Here is a 19,528-nt window from a genome sequence, read left to right as displayed (position 1 = left end):
CCTAACCTGGGTTCCTGCGTCTTCTCCCTGATTCTCTCCCAGCTCCCCCATTCCCCTGACACCACCAGCTGTTCCACCTGCCTCTGGACAAGTTTCAGTCCCTGCACAGATTCTCCCCATTCCTCCCGCTGCGCCCCTCAGCTGGGAGGAGAGTCTGATGGCAAGTGAGAGCAGCTGTTACCGGGCATGACCAGCTCGCTCCAGCCTGCCCCGGGAGAGCTCAGCAATGTGGGAAACCTCCTGCAGGGTCCCCTGTCCCTTCCCTCAAGGGGCTGAGCTGCCTGGGCCGAGCTGCTGCTGCTCCCCAGTGGGGTCTGTCCAAGCCCCCTCTGTGCCCAGCCCAGGTGGGGCAGCCCCGGAGTAGAAGTCTGCAGGTGAGGGGGTCCCGGGGGAAGGGCTGGCGCTGGGCAGGGAAGTGACTCCGCACCAACGGCCCCTCAGGGAGAGCAAACACCCTGAGGGACCGACTCCTGCTGGGCAGAGGGGGAAGGAGATGGAAGGGGAGAAACAAACAGGCCGAAAGGGGCAGCACGAACAATAAGTGGGGAGGAAGGTTCCAGGATCCCAGCCTGGCCCAGCTCCATTCACTACATGAATTCCCCAGGACAGACTGACTCTCCTGGGAAGCCAGTTGTTGCCTCCGCCTGGTCCCCCCACTGCTAGGAGGACGCATTGCCCTGGGACAGTGTTGGGGGATCCCCCAAACTGGCTTCTTTGAGTCTGCTCTTTTCTAAGGCCAAGTCTGCATTAGGAGATTACATCAGTATCACTACGTCACTCAGCGACACCGCGAAACCAGCCTAAGCCCTGGTGCAGACAGCGCTGAGCTGACGGGAGAATTGTCCCATGGGCCTCCTGGGGAGGGGGCTCCTACACCAACAGGAGATTTGCCCTGAGATTGCCTTCAGGAACTTCTAAGAATGTCTCAGTGGGTTTAGTCCTGGTGGGAGGCTGCAATACCGTGATCAAGTGTTTTTCCAGCCTGGCAGAATCTAGGACCTGGCTGCAGGTCCTGCAGGTGAGGGGGGCCCCAGCCCAGGAGAAATTGGAGTGTGAAATGGACTAAACCATTTTCTGGAGCCTGCCCAATTGCCCTTCTTACCTTGACAGGCTGCAGAATAACACCCACGTCTTGCTCCAGGGCGTCTCATCCTCTCAGGGCCAGGGAAGGGACATGGCTGAGTGGTGCTGGCTCACGTACATGATTGGCAGGTGTGGAGGGGTGATGGTCTGGGTGCGGGGGAGGGACAGAAGTACGGGAGGAAAGCTGAATGGGAAATAACAAACCTTTGGTTGTGTCCTTTGCTCTTCATGCAACAAACACAATATGGAGAAGCCGCAGGGGCACAGCTGGGTTCCAGTTAACCTGGTTACTAACTAGAGACAGACCTGCAAGACCTAGCCACCAAGTCACACACTGCTTTGATTAGTCCTTGGCCATTTCAGGGGTGGGCAAACTATGGGCTAGCTCCGTCAGCCAGCTGGGCTGGTGCCACCTCAGCCTCTGCTAGGCGAAAGGAAGAACTGCAGCACTTCTTCCGCAGGATGTTTTTTCTGCAGGAAAAAAAATCTGCATCTGACAAGAATTCTGTGCATGTGCCAGGGTGCAGAATTCCCTCGGGAGTATTATATGTAGCTAGAGAGTTAAAAAAATCACATGAAGTTTAGCAGAAGTTCAAGGAATAATATTTTATACTCATGTGGGAGTGAACTGAAATAATGTTTTGCATCGTTAGTTCTGTGGCATCAATTTTCCATCTTACTTTTGAAAGGTGCAGTGCAAGTCCTGAAAGACCTGAACGTGTGTGTAGTTGTGATGTTTATAACCCGTAAACATTATGCTGTACATAGAATTGAATAAACTGGTCTGACAGTTTTACAATTATTTTGTAATGATAAACATTTGGGATTTCTTGAAATAACAGTTAAAACAACAACAAAAGTCAGCTATTTAGAGAAGTTAAATTTGAATGTACATGTCAATGATCATTCAAACAATACATGTTAATTCCATTTCTAAGAGTATCTTTAGAGGCAGGTTTCTAAAATACTGTTGAAATGTAAATTAAAATATTCTTGTATTTATACCTTGTTACAATCACAGCATTTTCTAAATTAGAAAAATCTCCTTTTTCCTTTCTCTCGGTATTCAAAATTGAGATGTTACGTGGGTAGAAATTCTGACAGGAGTGAATGTTTCCCGTCCGTCACCACCAGCAACCTCTGGGCCAGGGGATGGGTAAAGAGGGGGAGCAAACCGTGATGGGGCAGCAAAACCCATTAGCTGTATGTGAGGCTCTCTAACCAGTATCATCCCATGCTGGGAGCTGTTTCTCACACGGCACAAGGGAGGAGCAAAACATTGGAAGGGGGAAAAAGCTGCCTGGCTTCTTCCAGCAAGTGGGTTCAATTTGCCCAGCCTGGGCCCCTTGGTCACACAGCCCTAGGGCTGGGCTCTGACTCCCCTTCCCCTGCCCAGCTACTGAATCCCTCCCCCACCTCTCCCCACCCCTCCTCCACAGTGCTGGAACCATCTCCCCCCACATGGCTGAGTCTGCAGTGCAGAGCGTCCCCCACAGCAGGGCCCTGACACTCTCACTGCTGCCCCCAGACTGCCTCCTGGGGCCATTTCACTCCCCTCCATGGCCAGAGACTCCCCCAGGGCAGGAAAGGCTGGGACCTTCCTGTCGCTCACTGGCCCCCTCGTACTCATTGGGCTCCTCTGCCCACTGGGTCATTTCTGCCAGAGGCTCTTCCTCCTTGGGCCTCTCTCCCCTCCCCACCATTACAACCACCTCCTCCCAGCCTTCCTCTTATGATCTGGGCTCTTCCCTTCCTGCTTCTACAAACTCCTCCCTGCCCTGGACCCTACACAGCCCAGGAGCCTGCACCCTGACCCTCGCACCTGCACCCCTATCTCCTCTCCCCCGCATCAGAGGCTGGGTTCTGGAAAGTGAGAGGGGTGGCGGTGAGAAGTGGGTGAAGGTGATGACCTTTCCACCATCACACCCATGGGGGCAGGGTCACGCTGTTCCAGAAGTGTCGGGAAGTCTGGTTTTCCGGCAATGTGTGAGTGTCCAGCTTAGGTGTCACCTTCAGGGACCAAGATTCCCTCTGGCCTGAGCTGGGACTGAGCAGATTATCAGGGGAGCTGTGTTTTTACCTCCAGCATTGGCACAGGGACTGAAGAAAGGGCGGACTGTCCCGGAGAAGGTGTCAGTGAAAGTGAAGAGATGGGACCTGTCAGACACATTGTAAAAGGAGACCTCACCTGCCTTATAGTCCAGGAAAATCCCCACTCGGCTGGGCCTGACACTCACGGGGAGTGGGGTCCATGGGTCGGTGAGAGCCTTGTATTCCCCATCCCTCAGACACACAGTCCAGTATCCGTTTTTAGGTGACAGGTGATCTGGATTCTTCCTGCTCACAGACTCCTTACAAACCCCCAGGATCCACCTAGTCTTGTCTGCCATCTCCACTTCCCAGTAATGCCTCCCTCCCGTGAATCCCTCAGCACCCAGGACAAAGACACAGGGATCAAATCTCTCAGGGTTATTGGGCAGATTCTGTCGTTTGGTTTTGCGTCTCACACGTTTCCTATCCTGAGACAGAACAAGGTTGGGATGAGCCGTGTCTGGATCCAGAGTCACGTCCACTGGGGAGAGAGTCACAGAGTCAGTGCTGGGGGCAGGGGCTGGTCTCTGGGATCAAAGGGAAATTAACCCGCATCCCCATTAATCACTGTGTTGGGGTGCTGTTGCAAGCTGGCGTCATTCTGGGTTTATACTCTGACGGGCAGGGCTTGGGAGCTTAGAAATTGGCTGGTGCCTCCATGGCCTAGGTAAAGCGCTCAGGTAACTCAGCTGGGGGTGTGGCGCCACCAGCTGTTGTGTTGGGTGACAGTAGGGCCCAGAGGGGCTGGCTTTGTGCCATCAGCCAAAGCCCTGTGAAAGGCCAACCCAGATGAATAGTGGGCGGGGGGGGAGGGGGGCAGCGGTTCCAGTAGCTTCCAGGCTCACCCCAGAAGTACAGCCCATTACAACACTTTTCTGTTCATTTGAAACTATTCAGAAAACTCAACACGACTTCACAAATAGTTTCAGTCAACCCAAAATATAAATTAACTATTTGCCAAAAACATTTTGCCCAGCTCTATGTCAAATCTCTCTAAGGATGGAGCCCAGATCCCAGTGACTTGCGGTGAATGATTGTCAACATCCCCAGCATGGAGATTTCTCCCAATGTAGGGAGACCAGGTCCTGGCTTTGGGGCTGCTGCCACACCAGCCTGGTGGTCACAATGTGGCCATTTGTCCCCATGCACAATGCATATCGATTCTCCTCCCCACCCACATGCAGAGGAAACCCAGCCAGGCACTGTCACTCACGGGTGAATCTCTTCAGCATTTCCCTCATGTCAAGGAAGATTTTATACCCGCTCTTCAGGGCAGGAGAAACAGCTTCTGGTGGCTGGAGTTTCACATGTTCACTCCTGTGAAGAAAAGGTCCCCTCATCACTCGGCTGCTCTGCACCCACATCGCTCACGGGCTCAGAAGGAGAAAAGGAAATGGGAACAGACCTGATCAATGTGCTTTTCACACCCTGAAAGGAGACAGAGACAGGGGGCTGGGTTAACACCACATGCAAAAACACCAAGTGACTTTCCATTCTCTACCACACTGAATCCACAACATTTAGCATGTCAGGGCAGCAGCTTCTGTGCAGGACACTGGACAGTGATCCCCGATTTCAGGTGCCCCATCGCCCTGGCTCTGACTCTCAGAGGAGCTCAGTATCATGTGACAATGGCACAGACTGGGGGGGATGGGATGCTCTGCGAACACTGAACAAGATTTGTTGGGACAAGGAAAGCAGCAGCATCCCTAATGCACCTCTGTCCCTCCCCTTCCCTGCAGGGCTGCCACCCAGCTGTCCCCAGCCTCACGCCTGTGCAGCTTCCTGCTGCAGATCAAAGGCGACAGGGCCCAGATCCTCAGCTGGAGCAGCTGCAGCTTCCACTGCTTCAGCTGTTGTGGGGGTGCTCAGCACTTCCCCCGATCAGGCCCAGGGATGGAGGCCCCCTGCTCCAATGGCCAGTGATGAGAATCTTGGCCCTTTCATCTCATGAATTTGAGAGTTCACTTTGTCTCGTGTTTCCCCCCTCTGTCACCACTGAGAATCTCTGCAGCAGGGACCATATCAGCCCCTTGCTCCTTCTGCTCCACCCGTTTGACAGGCAAAGCCTCCGCTGTGTCTGCGTTTCCCTCCAACACAAAGTGTGCATGTCGGTGTGACAGGATGTCACGCCTGGGCTTCTGTTTGTGTCGGGAAACTGTCAGAGCAGGCACTGGAAATAGGCCTGGTCACTAATTCCTGGATCTGGTCACTGACTGGGGAGTTTAGTGCTGCAGGATGGATGATGGGGAGGTTGTTATCAGTCTCACCTGCAGCAGCTCAGCGGCCGGTTGCTGACACTTCTCCTCTAGCTCTGTGATGCGATTGATCAGTGCAGCACTCTGCTCCGAGAGCTTTGTGATATTGTCCTGTAGTCTCTGCAGAGTCTCCCTCTCCTCCTCCGCCAGCCTCCTCAGGAGCAGCTGCTCTTCCTCACTCAGAAGCTGGTGCAGTTTCTTAAATTCACATGTGATTGACCGTCTCTGATTCTCTACTTTGCCCTTTAGTAGAAAATGGAGAAGGAACAAACCGCAGGAGCCAGAGCTGGGCACACACTGAGCCAAGCCCGCCTCGGGATGCGGGAGCAGGGCTGCTAGACTCGGGCTGTGAGGATCACGCATCCATAGGAGGCTTTTGAGTAGTGGGTCACCGTAAGGGAAATGCAAAATGCCCTTCTGAGTCACTGCTCTTGTATTTCCACCCCCAACCTCTCCCCTGATCTGTGAGGGGGAGTCTGAGGAGCAGGGTCCTGTCCCTCTCTTGTAGATCCTGGCGCTCTTGCTGGATTGGGGGCAGGAAGTGGCCAACCTTGGTGACCCCTTAAACAGTGACACTGGAGTGGGAGCATCTGGCTTCTCCCTGAAATCAGAGGGTCCCGAGAAGACCCCTGTGGTAAGAAGGGTGAGCTGGGACTAGGGACTCAGTGTGGGAACAGATTGGGGGAGGACAGGATTGATCATGGGGAGTGGAACAGGGGTCAGAGGCAGTGGTACGTGGGTGCAGGTTAAAGCTCGGCACGGGGGCACGGCATGTGGACACAGGGTAAAGCTCAGCCCAGGGGCAGTGGTACGTGGGCGCAGAGTAAAGCTCAGCCCGGGGGCAGTGGTACGTGGGCGCAGGGTAAAGCTGAGCATGGGGGCAGTGGCACGTGGGCGCAGGGTAAAGCTGAGCATGGGGGCAGTGGTACATGGGCGCAGGGTAAAGCTCAGCACGGGGCACTGGTACGGGGGTGCAGGGTAAAGCTCAGCACGGGGGCAGTGGTACGTGGGCACAGGATAAAGCTCAGCACAGGGGCAGTGGTACATAGGCGCAGGGTAAAGCTGAGCATGGGGGCGGTGGTACGTCGGTGCAGGGTAAAGCTCAGCACAGGGGCGGTGGTACGTGGGTGCAGGGTAAAGCTCAGCACAGGGGCAGTGGTACGTGGGTGCAGGGTAAAGCTCAGCACAGGGGCAGTGGTACGTGGGTGCAGGGTAAAGCTGAGAATGGGGGCGGTGGTACATGGGCGCAGGGTAAAGCTCAGCACGGGGGCGGTGGTACGTGGGCGCAGGGTAAAGCTCAGCACGGGGGCAGTGGTACGTGGGCGCAGGGTAAAGCTCAGCACGGGGGCAGTGGTACGTGGGCGCAGGGTAAAGCTCAGCAGGGGGCAGTGGTACGTGGGCGCAGGGTAAAGCTCAGCCGGGGGCAGTGGTACGTGGGCGCAGGGTAAAGCTCAGCACGGGGGCGGTGGTACGTGGGCGCAGGGTAAAGCTCAGCACGGGGGCAGTGGTACGTGGGCGCAGGGTAAAGCTCAGCACGGGGGCAGTGGTACGTGGGCGCAGGGTAAAGCTCAGCACGGGGGCAGTGGTACGTGGGCGCAGGGTAAAGCTCAGCACGGGGGCAGTGGTACGTGGGCGCAGGGTAAAGCTCAGCACGGGGGCAGTGGTACGTGGGCGCAGGGTAAAGCTCAGCACGGGGGCAGTGGTACGTGGGCGCAGGGTAAAGCTCAGCACGGGGGCAGTGGTACGTGGGCGCAGGGTAAAGCTCAGCACGGGGGCAGTGGTACGTGGGCGCAGGGTAAAGCTCAGCACGGGGGCAGTGGTACGTGGGCGCAGGGTAAAGCTCAGCACGGGGGCAGTGGTACGTGGGCGCAGGGTAAAGCTCAGCACGGGGGCAGTGGTACGTGGGCGCAGGGTAAAGCTCAGCACCGGGGCAGTGGTACGTGGGCGCAGGGTAAAGCTCAGCACGGGGGCGGTGGTACGTGGGCGCAGGGTAAAGCTCAGCACAGGGGCAGTGGTACGTGGGCGCAGGGTAAAGCTCAGCACGGGGCAGTGGTACGTGGGTGCAGGGTAAAGCTGAGAATGGGGGCGGTGGTACGTGGGCGCAGGGTAAAGCTCAGCCGGGGGCAGTGGTACGTGGGCGCAGGGTAAAGCTCAGCACGGGGGCGGTGGTACGTGGGCGCAGGGTAAAGCTCAGCACGGGGGCAGTGGTACGTGGGCGCAGGGTAAAGCTCAGCACGGGGGCAGTGGTACGTGGGCGCAGGGTAAAGCTCAGCACGGGGGCAGTGGTACGTGGGCGCAGGGTAAAGCTCAGCACGGGGGCAGTGGTACGTGGGCGCAGGGTAAAGCTCAGCACGGGGGCAGTGGTACGTGGGCGCAGGGTAAAGCTCAGCACGGGGGCAGTGGTACGTGGGCGCAGGGTAAAGCTCAGCACGGGGGCAGTGGTACGTGGGCGCAGGGTAAAGCTCAGCACGGGGGCAGTGGTACGTGGGCGCAGGGTAAAGCTCAGCACGGGGGCAGTGGTACGTGGGCGCAGGGTAAAGCTCAGCACGGGGGCAGTGGTACGTGGGCGCAGGGTAAAGCTCAGCACGGGGGCAGTGGTACGTGGGCGCAGGGTAAAGCTCAGCACGGGGGCAGTGGTACGTGGGCGCAGGGTAAAGCTCAGCACGGGGGCAGTGGTACGTGGGCGCAGGGTAAAGCTCAGCACGGGGGCGGTGGTACGTGGGCGCAGGGTAAAGCTCAGCACGGGGGCAGTGGTACGTGGGCGCAGGGTAAAGCTCAGCACGGGGCAGTGGTATGTGGGCGCAGGTTAAAGCTCAGCACGGGGGCAGTGGTACGTGGGTGCAGGGTAAAGCTCAGCATGGGGGCGGTGGTACACGGGCGCAGGGTAAAGCTCAGCATGGGGGCGGTGGTACGTGGGCGCAGGGTAAAGCTCAGCACGGGGGCAGTGGTACGTGGGCGCAGGGTAAAGCTCAGCACGGGGGCAGTGGTACGTGGGCGCAGGGTAAAGCTCAGCACGGGGGCGGTGGTACGTGGGCGCAGGGTAAAGCTCAGCACAGGGGCAGTGGTACGTGGGCGCAGGGTAAAGCTCAGCACGGGGCAGTGGTACGTGGGTGCAGGGTAAAGCTGAGAATGGGGGCGGTGGTACGTGGGCGCAGGGTAAAGCTCAGCACAGGGGCAGTGGTACGTGGGCGCAGGGTAAAGCTGAGAATGGGGGCGGTGGTACGTGGGCGCAGGGTAAAGCTCAGCACAGGGGTAGTGGTATGAGGGTGGAGGTCAGTATATGGATCAACGTACATCATAGCTCTGATTGGCTGCCCTTCGCTATCAGGGAGGGGAAACACAGCCAATCAGAGGGGATTTCCCCTCTAAGGAGGGGTGTCTGCTGCCCACTCTTTAGAAGGGCCTGTCCCTGCCCCCCGGCTCCGGACTGGCTGCTCTGGCTGCAGGAGGAGCGAGTGGGTCTGTGTGTACAGGACAGTGGGTGGGTGGGTGAAGGATGAGTTGGGGGGTGCAGAGGTCGGGGTGCAGTGGCAGTGGCTGTGCAGTGAGTTGGGATTGGGTGGAAGGGGAGCCCTGAGGTGAGTCTGTGCCGCTGCCCATGGGCCAGGAACTGTCCTTCCCCCCAGGGCTGCTGCACTGGGATCCCCACCAGAGATGTTTCCTGCTCCTGGCACCATGCCAGGGCAAACAGCCAGAGCAGGTTAGCAGCTTTACAGGAACACTGCAGCAGGCCGGGCTCCGGGAGGAATGAACCCAGACACCTACCTGCCACTCCCTGATTTTCTTTTCCTCTTCAGACACCAGTGCCAGAGCCTCCTCCAGCTTCTGCCTCAGAGGACCCAGGATTTCCTGGAGTTTTACCTTCAGGAGCACCATGTGAGATAAACAGCCATTAGTCTGCCTGTCTGATGAGCAGGGCTGCAGGAGGCAGGGTCCGTGGAAGCAGAGGTCCTATAGGACTATGTCTATACCCCAGCTACTGGAGTCATGTGATTACCTCAGGCTCTTGGCATCCATTATAAATGCATGATTTAAACCCTCCAGGCTGCAAATTAAATATTGAAAACATGCCCTGAGTGTGACAGACAGAGTGACACCTGCCTGAGTCTGCAGAGAGCCTGAGCCAAGCACCCAGAGAGGTAACGCCATGTGTCTCTAGAGGGTGTTAACCTGCCAACAGTATCCCCGCAGAGGAGTCTGTGTGTGTCAGGGAGGGGAGAGCTCTTCCCCCCAAAAGAGAGAGAGTACTGCGGGGAGGGGGGATTCCCTGATCCTGTCTCTCTCTTTCTCAGGGGAGAGGGGACCCCTTTGCTCCTGCCCCCAGTGTCCCCAAAGGGAGGGAGCCCCCAGCTGTTCCCCCTGCCTGCCCAAAGAAGTTTGCAGGCCCCACTCGCAGCAGACAGCTCTTGAGTGAGTGACCCCGTTCACAGCCAGTGGAGCAGGGTCACAGCAGGCCCCTGTGTCAGGGTGTGGAGCCTGGGCCCTGGGTGGCCTCAGTCCAGCCCTGTGTGAAATGCACATTTCAGGTACAAATTCAGGAGAATGCCCTGGGCAGAGGCAGCAGGGTCAGCACTGTAGGGCTTGGGGCATCGTCTGGCTGAGGGCTTGGCTTCACTGGAGAGTTGTAGCACTGGTGGTGGGTTTACAACGCTGCAACTTACCGTCCACAGTTGCAAGGCACATACAGCGCTGCATCTCCCTGGCTGCAGCGCTGGCTGTACTCCTGCTCTGCCTGGGGTATAACGATTGCAGCGCTGGTGATGCAGCGCTGCTCCGCCAGTGTGGCCACCAAAAGCACTGTAATTGGCCTCCAGAGTATTCGGAGGTATCCAGAATGCCTGTTCAACCACTCCCAACAGCGCTGCAAATGCTGCAAATGTGGCCATATTGCAGTGCTGGTAGCTGTCAGTGTGGCCACACTGCAGCGCTTTCCCTACACAGCTGTATGAAGACAGCTGTAACTCCCAGCGCTGTACAGCTGCAAGTGTAGCCATATCCTATGATGCTGATCCCGGGGTGAGACTCTTCCCCACTCGGCTGCCGCACTCAGAGCCCTCTGGAATGCAGGAGTTCAGCTGACGGTTCAGAAGCTGAACCCAGCCCCAGCCTGCAGCCCTAGCGCTCCCCTGGAAGAGGAATCCTCTCGTGGGTGCAGGTCTATGTCTCTATGGTGTGTGAAAGTAGAATTAATTATATTGTAAAAATAAGAATGGATTAAAGAAATGTTGTCTGCACCTTTAAGCAAAATTGTTGGAATGTTGCAATCCAGGTGTCAGGAACACAGACATTAGCATAGAACAATTGCACCGTTTAAGGGCAATTGGAAAAATTAGCCTTAGATCGATACCAATCAGTAAGGACCTGAATATGGCATGCTGTGTCACAGGTGGTTTTTCCTGTCTGTTGCTTTCTTTGTCCCTTTGTCTAAACTCCTGCCCTTTTATCTGTATAAATAAGATAGTTTGTGTCTTGTATGGGGCTCACATTATCTGGGTGTATTAGCAGAGCGCTGTGCTAATAAAACAGAGTGGTCTGACAGACTGTGAGTCTTGAGTCTAACTTTGACAGGCGCAACACCAAGCATAGACCATGGGGCCCAGGATCCAGCCTCATCTCTTCCCCTTGCCCCATTTCCTCATCTCTCCGGTGTCATTTGATGTCATTCATCTCAGGCCAGCTCCCAATGTCCCACACTGCACATACCTCCCTCTCCTGCTTTCACACACTCCACTTCCCCTCCCCTTTGGGCTCCCTCACAGAGCCCCACCACACACACAGACACCCATGCTGTGTAAAGCCCCAATGGGACACGCCCGGGTCTCCACAGGAGGTGCCTGCAAAATGGAGAATCCAAGGCCTTTCCTTCCTGATGTTGCAAAGTTGCAAGCAAGCCCCAAACCTGCAGTCTGAGCCAACCCCTCAGCCCTCACCCACACACTGAAAAGGTAAGAGCCAGGCCCTGGTTTCCTCCACTCAGATGCCATAAGGCGGCCGTGGTCACCTCCCATTGGAAGCAGGGGCAGCTCCAAGCACCAGCACAGCAAGAGCGTGCCTGGGGAGGCAAGCGGGGGGGGGGGGGCAGCCTGCCAGTCACCGTGAGGGCGCCAGTCAAGCAGCCTTCGGCAGCGTTTCTGTGGGTGGTCTGCTGGTCCAGCAGCTTCAGCAGCAATTCGGTACGCCGAAGGCGTGGGACCTGCAGGTCACCTGCAGAACCGCCATGGAATCCGCAGGGCCAGGGACCTCCCGCAGAAACACCGCCAAAGGCTCCCTGACTGCCATGCTTGGGGTGGCAAAATACATAGAGCCGCCCCTGATTGGAAGCCCTGCCTGGCAGAGAGATGGACCCAGCCTGGCACCACCTGGATCCCTGGATCCACCTCCCTTAATTGTGTGAGTTCCCACTCACCCCCCAGCAGCCGGCTCTGGAGAAACACAATGGGGCGCTTAAGGGGTTCCTTCACCATGAGCAGCAGTGACTCCTACCTTATAACCCTGGGCAACTTCCTCTATGGGGACCACACAGGCGGCTTTTCCATCCTCCCTGCAGAAGAGTTGGAGTTTTTCCTTGTCCATCTCACACAGATTCTCATTCTGTGCTTGCCCAGGCTGTAACCTCAGAGGTTTGATGCTTTCTATGATATTGGCCAGCTGCCTGTTGGGCCTGAAATTCCCTTTCTGGAACAGCACTCGGCACTCAGGACAGGGGAACTTTGTGCCTGATTGAGGCTTTCTTTGCTCAGTGTACTGGGTGATGCAGGCTCGGCAGAAGTTGTGCCCACATGCTATCATCACCGGCTCTGTCAGATACTCCAGGCAGATGGAGCACGTGGCTTCTTCTAGTGCTTTCCCTATGGGCACCGCTGAGGCCATGGCTGTCTTCTGTGTCTCGTTGATGGGCAGTCCCCTTGCTGCCTGAATCAGCTCTTCACATGCCCAGAATAAGGTGAGAAGAGGAGGACGGGGTGGGGGAATCACAGAGAAGGTGGGAAAGTGAACTGCGGTGAGATGGAGAGAAGAGAACAGGTAAGACACGATTATTGACCTTCTGCAGGTTTTTAGAGCCTCATATGGACATGAATTTGACAGCACTTTGTTAACATTAACTCTTTATTTTGGGGTTGGGCAGCTATATCAGAGAACCCCTTGACTAAATGCAGGGCCAGTGCAAGGATGTTTCGTGCCCTTGGCGAAACTTCCACCTTGCACCTCCTCCGCCCTGGGGCACCCCTCTTGCAGCAGCTCACCCCTGCCCCACCTCCACCCCGAGCACACTGTCTCTGCTTCACTTCTCCCACCTCCCAGGTTTGCGGTGCCTAAGCTGTTTGGCGCTGCAAGCCTGGGAGGCGGGAGAAGTGAAGCAGCCACGGCGTGCTTGGGGAGGAGGCGGGGCAGGGATGAGCTGGAGCGGAGAGTTCTCCTTACTTGCTGCAGGCTGCCCTCCAAGCGCTCCTCAGCCCCAGCTCCCTCCGCCTAAATGCCAGCGGCAACCGGGGTGGCCGAAGATCCGGCCGCTGCGGTCACTGCCGAAGAAAATGGCACCTCCCCAAATCCTAGCGCCCTAGGCGACTGCCTAGGTCGCCTAAATGGTTGCACCGGCTCTGACCAAATGACTCCAACTTGCACCTGTGTCAGGCTGGGTCACAGAAACCCCTTTGGGAGCTGCCACCTGATGTGCTGAGACTACCTCTGAGCCTGTTTTCCCTGCCAGCTTAGGACTCCAGAACCCTGCCTTGTTGGAGCCAAACATTTGCCTGCTGCAAACCCAGGTACAAGTCTGAACCTCGTCCCCCACAAGCTGAAGGTTTAAATGAAAACAGCTTAAGAAGTGCTCCTGTCTTCAACACCCAGATACCCAGTTCCCAATGGGATCCAAACCCTAAATAAATCCATTTTACCCTGTATAAAGCTTATATGGGGTAAACTCATAAATTGTTCGCACTCTATAACACTGATAGAGAGATGTGCACAGCTGTTCCCCTCTCCTCCCAGCTATTAATACATTCTCTGGGTTAATTAATAAGTAAAAAGTGATTTTATTAAATACAGACAGTAGGATTTCAGTGGCTCCAAGTAATAACAGACAGAACAAAATAAATTACCAAGCAAAATAAAATAAGACACGCAAGTCTAAACCTGATACCGTAGGGAACTAAATGTAGGTAAATCTCCCCCTCAGAGATGTTCCAATCAGCTTCTTTGACAGACTAGCCTCCTAGTCTGGGTGCAATCCTTTCCCCTGGTACAGCCCTTGTTCCAGCTCAGGTGGTAGCTAGGGGATTTGTCATGACTGCAGCCCCCTTTGTTCTGTTCCACCCCCTTATATCTCTTTTGCATAAGGTGGGAATCCTTTGTCCCTCTCTGGGTTCCCACCCCCTCCTTCTCAACGGAAAGACACCAGGTTAAAGATGGATTCCAGTTCAGGTGACATGATCCCATGTCACTGCAAGACTTCATTGCCTGCTTGCCAGCACACACGTCTACAGGAAGACTTACAGGTAAAACAGAGCCATCTGCAGACAATTGTCCTAGTTAATGGGAGTCATCAAGATTCCAAAACACCATTAATGGCCCACACTTTGCATAATTACAATAGGTCCTCAGTTATATATCATATTTCTAGGCTCAGATACAAGAGTGGTACATTTATACAATAGGATGACCACACTCAGTAGATTGTAATGATACCTTACAAAAGACCTTTTGCATGAAGCATATTCCAGTTACATTATATTCACACTCATTAGCGTATTTGCATATAATCATATAGAGTCCAACATCACAGCACCACTCACTGTACCCCAGCCCTAACCTGACACAACATTTAGAGTATCTGAGTCTGCAGGGGGATTTTACAGCACTTGGAACTTTCGGCTCTTTGAGAGAAAGCTCTGCCCTTGAGGCAAAACTTCCAACAAACGCCCATTTCCTGGAGCACTGCAGTCACACAGCCTCAGACCGCTGTCAAGGGACCGGCTCCAACTCACAGTCTCTGGTGTGTACCGCACGGTGCCTTGAGGTACCCCGGGACTGATGTCAGCCGTGCTTCTACACACATTTGTCAGCCACTGAGCAGCAGCCAGTGTGTGAGGCAGGCCTGAGCTGGTGATTAGCATTAACTCTAACCCCTCCTAACAATTCCAGTATTGCTTCCCCACAGGGGCTATGGGTGCTGGCTCAGCTCAGTCCTGACCAGCTGAGAGCCACGTGGGGCAGTTCAGAGCCAAAGGTAGAGCTGCAGGTTTGTGCAAAAATCTAAGAAGTGAGCAGGAAATGTCCCTGTCCCTTTTTTGGAGCGGGTGTAAGGTCTGAGGTCTTTTTCTGCAGCCATATTAAGAGAAAGCAGGAAGTCACATCCTCACATTCTATCTAACTTACATTAAAACAAGGTAATATCGGGCTGTTAAGGAGGTGAGCCTGCCCTAATAGCACCCACCATCAGCAGATAAGGAAACCGATCTTAAGACATTTAAAGAAAACCTTGTTTGACAGTATTCCATCCGGCAAGGAATCGCTTAGCAACAGTTGTGGGTGTGAAACCTCCACTTCTCTATTGTTTTGCCTTTATGGTCCCTACTTCTCTATTGTTTTGCTGCATGGTTCTGTTCGGTTCTTTGGTTGTTTATGTCTATTACATAGCTACTAATTTTGCAAGTTTGTAAATGAGCTAAAGGAGTGGGGTCTGGTTGGGTAGAGAATTTTTTCTCAATATGTTGGGATCGGTCAAAGAATTATTTTGTAATACCTCGATAAATGATTGGATAAGGTCCAGTTCAGCAGGACTCAAGTTTCACTATCTAAAGTGGGGTCCAAAAGGAAGTTCTTGGGAACCAACTCCAGGACACAGCCCCAGATAAGAGCTGCCAGATCTCACATCCTGCCGACTATATCGTGCAGAAACTGGAGTCCCCAGGTGACCAGATCCTTACTGGCCGGCACAAAATGTTTGTCTATTGGGAGTGGTGAGCAATATATGCTCAGTGTGTGTATTCTGTTTTGGTGACTGTTAATAACAAGAGGTTAAGTAGGATATTGCTGTGTAAGGCTCTGTCACTGGTAAAAGACCCCACACACCCGCAGTGAGAGGTTACACTCTGAGCCCATGGAAGGGTGAGGGTGGGTGCCTAAATTAACAGGGTTACACCTTGAGCCCTAGGAAGAGGGTAAAAGTGGGTGCCCCTAGAGTACTCAGATAACATGAGGGACTGTATCTTGGGAACCCCTTGCTCATATAACCTTAAATGTGGACCAAGAACACTACTGCAGACTTCGGCAGGGCACTGCAGCTTTCAAGAGAGCCCAAAGCAGCATGCAGATTTTAGAGCACTTCAGAGACCAGCTATGAAACAATAAGTCAAATCAGCCACATCTACATTGGTGTAATAAAGCCGAAAGAGATTAGGTGTCAGTGGTGAGTCAGGGCCTGTGACCTAGAGCCTGGATCCGCAGAGGCACAGCTGGGGATCACTGGCATGATGGTGCGGCAGAAATTACCACCCTAGGGAGCCAGAGTGACGGCACCCTGTGCCCTCTGATTTGCTGAGCACCCTATTTAACCCTGGTGTTGCCCAGGAACTTGTCTGGGAACCCCCTGGCTTTGGCTTGCTGTGACTCTAGACTTTGTCTTGTGTCCTGATGGCCGGTCTCTGATCACAGTCTGAGACGTGCCCCCTCGCTGTGCCTGCTGTGATCTCAGGTCTCCCACCCTGGCCTGACTCTGACCATGTCTTGCTTTCCTCTCATTCCTGCCCACCAACTGCTGTCACTCATGTGCAGACCCCACCCATTGGTGATGCCTAGGCCAGGCTGCCTATGCCCTGGTCCCTCACAACGGGGTCGGCCGGATCTCAGCACCACCAAGGGAGAGTTTCTTAGGCAGAAGTTGTAGCACAGATTCCAAAAGAGAAGCTGGTGCCTGCCCTCCCTAAGGAGCCATTGACAGCTGCCGTCAGGAGAGGTGCAAGGGCAGGTTCTCGATCACAGGCCCCCTGGACCTGCTCCCAGGGATGGTTTGTGGCCTGATTTTTCAGAGGCTGAGAACCTGCCATCCACCTTGGTGTCAAAGGGCGCTGGGGCCTCTCAGCACAGCCGAGGTGCCAGGACAGAATTGGGGTTTGTGAACTCCTGCCCCACATGTGATGACTCAGACAGATCAGTCTGACTACTCTCAGCTTTACCCACAATGGGCCGGATTTCCAAAGAGATTTAGGTGCCTGAAGGTAGCCAAAGGGATTTAGGTCCCTGCAGGCCCGTGGGGGCTGCTTGCTCCACCCATTGCCATGGAATTTTCCAGAAAAATTCATACCTGACCCCGGTATCACTTGTCCCTGCCCTGCCCATTAGTGGGGTGCTGGGCATAGGGGGTGGCGGGGGGGATGATGGGGGAGAGGCAATGAAGTGCTCTGCTTGGGGGGAAGAGTGGGGTCCTGGGCAGAGAGGGGCGTGCTGGGACTGAGAGGAGGCAGGAGCAGGCAGTGCTGTGCTGAGGGGGATGTTACAGGGAGTCTCTGCGGCTGGGAGCGGCTGTGCTGAGTGTAGAGACATGGCACCATCTGGGCTATTTGGTCCCCTCCTACTCCGTTTCCTGTCATGGGAGGAGTCGGGATTGATCAGAATCCAGCCCGTTGGCCTAGCCCCAAGGATCCCATGGACACCTCAATTCCTGCTCGGGTGGAGGCAGGGTCCCTTCTCGGGGCTGCTGCTGTTGCTGCCCTTAGGACAACACTGAGGGGATCCTGCAGCCTGCTTCTCTCAGCCCACAACAGACGCCTTCAGCACCAGCCTTGAGCCTCCCTGGACCATTTACTTCAGCTCAGAATTCCACCCAAGGGGGGCCCGGCCCCTGGGCTCAGCCTGCACCAGCCCCACACCACAGCCTGCAGGGGAGGGAGCCTGGGGGAAGGGTGGGGGCCAGGCAAGGAAGTGACTCTGCACAAACAGACCCGCGGGGGGGGGGGTGTATGTGAGTCCCAGAGCAGCTGCCCCACCCCCAACTCTGCTTCCCTGAGCGTCTGGGAGAGCGAACGCCCAGAGGGGGACAGGGAAGGGGAGCGGGGAGGTTCCCAGCTCCCAGATCTGCCTGGATCCACAGGTGACGTGATGGGGGAGGGGAGGTTTCCAGTCTCTCTGTGCAGATGCCCCAGGCATGAGACGGTTTGAGGGGTTCTGTTCCCTAGCGGGGAAGCCCCATCTGTACAAACCCCTCACCCTGAGGATACAAACCCTGGTGGCCCCAAACAAGCCCTGAGCCTGAGTCACGTGCAGCCCCCAGTTACTGACGGGCCCAGCCCAGCTGCTGTCCTACCCTGGCCCTGGGGGCTGGTGATCCCAGCTGTCCCCCCTTCCTGCCCCAAAGCAGAGATCCCCCCACTCCAGGGTGTGCAGGCAGCAGTGGGATCCCCCCTCAGCCCTGGCCCAGCTGCACGGAGACAAATCGCTCTATATCCTGGGTAGAGTCAGAGACACACTGGACCCTGAATCTGTCTCCCTGGGGCTGGGGCTCTGTCCCGACTCAGGGCCTGATTGAAGAGATTGGGGCAGGGCAGTCAGTTCTTACCCTCCGTCTCTGGGCTCAGTGTCTCCCTAGGCTCTGGCTGTCCCTGGGAGCTGGCAGACCCCTGGGCTTCCCCCAAGCTCGGTGCCTCTCTGCATTCCCTGGAGTGAGCCCTGTGTCATCTCCTCCCAAAGGTGCCAATCTCCCTTGGGCCTGCAGAGAGAGTCCGCCCCCAGACACAACAGCCTGGCCCGGTCAGGGTGTGTCCTCCCCACCCTGCCCTGCACAGAGCAGCTGCTGCAGGCTTGGAAAATGACACAGGCCATTTGGCAGCTCCCTCGTGCACTTGGCCTGATTTTCTGCTGCTCACCCCCGTGTGAACCAGGAATAACAAGCTTAATTTCATTTCCCTGTTCCCATAAAAGTGCTACCCTAACAGCAACCGGCATTTCTCTTCTGCCAACTTCCTGCTGCCGCGGGTGAGTTCAGAATGGACACTGGGATAAGGAAACTTGTCCCATCCTAATGGCAGCCAGTTCCCGTAGCTTGGCCTCTCCTCAGCTCCAGCCAGTTGCTCTCAGCGAGGACGCGGTACAGGGAACAACAGTGCATATCGGTGTTGTATCCCTCTCACACACAGGACTGGCTGTCTGGGTGCACACACCTCCCGTGTCTGTCTAGCTATGGAACCCTGTGACCATCACTGCAGGATCTTGACTGCCAAGTTACTAAGCACCAGCTCAGTCGAAGGATCAGGATTCTCCCCTTGTCCCATCACGTGCTGAGACGTGTGAGCACTAATCTCCTCTCCCTCTGCCTCCCCTCCATTATCACTGTATTACAGAGCACCCAGAGAGCCCAGCTCAGCCCAGGGCCCTCCTGTGCTCGGGGCTGTATCCCCAATCTCCACATCAGAGCATATGGAGGAGCAGTGACCTACCCAAAGTCAAGGAACCAACCCACCTGTCCACCAGCGCACACGGCCTGCCCTTTCCATCAGGGTCGCTGCGGGGAGCTGCTGTGCAGAGCTAGTCCAAGCAGTTTGGTCTGACAGTGGCTAGGTCCATGCACTTTCTATGAGACCATTGGGCATAGGGGGGAAAGAGGGGGTTACACAGGTGAGCCCCTGCTATTGAGAAGGCCCTGTCTCCAGTTCAGTGGGCCCACCTGCCACAGCTGGTCAGATTCATGGGAAGAGAAGCGGGTCCTGTAAACTGGGGTCTCAGGGCACTGTGCTCAGTGGGGATTTGAAGTCTCCAGAGAACTTTGGGGTAACATTAGACAGTGCAATTAAATGAATAATATCCAGGAATGGGGTTTTTAATGGTACTTTCTCCTGTTTTCCTTTTTCTACTTGGTAACTCTTCCAAAATTGAGGCAGTTGTGATGTGCTGAGGACTGTGTTGAAATCGCAGGCTCTTATGTTAAGAACAGGGATGGGGGTGCCTCTCTGAGGGCTAGTGGGCTCTGTTACTGTAACCGTCAGTCAGCAGATGGTCGACCCAGAGGAAGGTGGGGTGAGTTGTGTCCCTCTGCCTTAGAGAGCAGCCGGCTTTGGTTCTCTGTTCTTGCTTATGAGTTACCATTCGGAATTCTAGACATTAAA

At 55.4% G+C, this 19,528-nt stretch overlaps 2 protein-coding genes across 2 annotated transcripts in view; one reads left to right on the top strand and one right to left on the bottom strand.

Annotated features, from left to right (window-relative positions):
- The window catches only part of LOC116815868 (uncharacterized), a 385,671-nt gene that overhangs the window by 139,100 nt on the left and 227,043 nt on the right, over nucleotides 1-19,528 (top strand). The gene's annotated exons all lie outside the window — the stretch shown is intronic.
- LOC116815860 (E3 ubiquitin-protein ligase TRIM39-like) lies at nucleotides 1,869-18,152 on the bottom strand. The gene is made up of 7 exons (XM_032764578.2): nucleotides 17,986-18,152; nucleotides 11,916-12,427; nucleotides 9,198-9,293; nucleotides 5,445-5,675; nucleotides 4,580-4,602; nucleotides 4,388-4,491; nucleotides 1,869-3,655 (listed from the first exon to the last, which is right to left on the bottom strand). Exons 2-7 carry the CDS (start codon nucleotides 12,300-12,302, stop codon nucleotides 3,096-3,098), a joined length of 1,401 nt encoding a protein of 466 aa, XP_032620469.1. The 5' UTR covers nucleotides 12,303-12,427; nucleotides 17,986-18,152; the 3' UTR covers nucleotides 1,869-3,095.

Source organism: Chelonoidis abingdonii, chromosome 10 (genome assembly GCF_003597395.2).
Source record: "Chelonoidis abingdonii isolate Lonesome George chromosome 10, CheloAbing_2.0, whole genome shotgun sequence".
In the NCBI taxonomy this organism is placed as follows: domain Eukaryota; kingdom Metazoa; phylum Chordata; order Testudines; family Testudinidae; genus Chelonoidis; species Chelonoidis abingdonii.
This window is presented reverse-complemented; position numbering and strand designations above follow the sequence as displayed.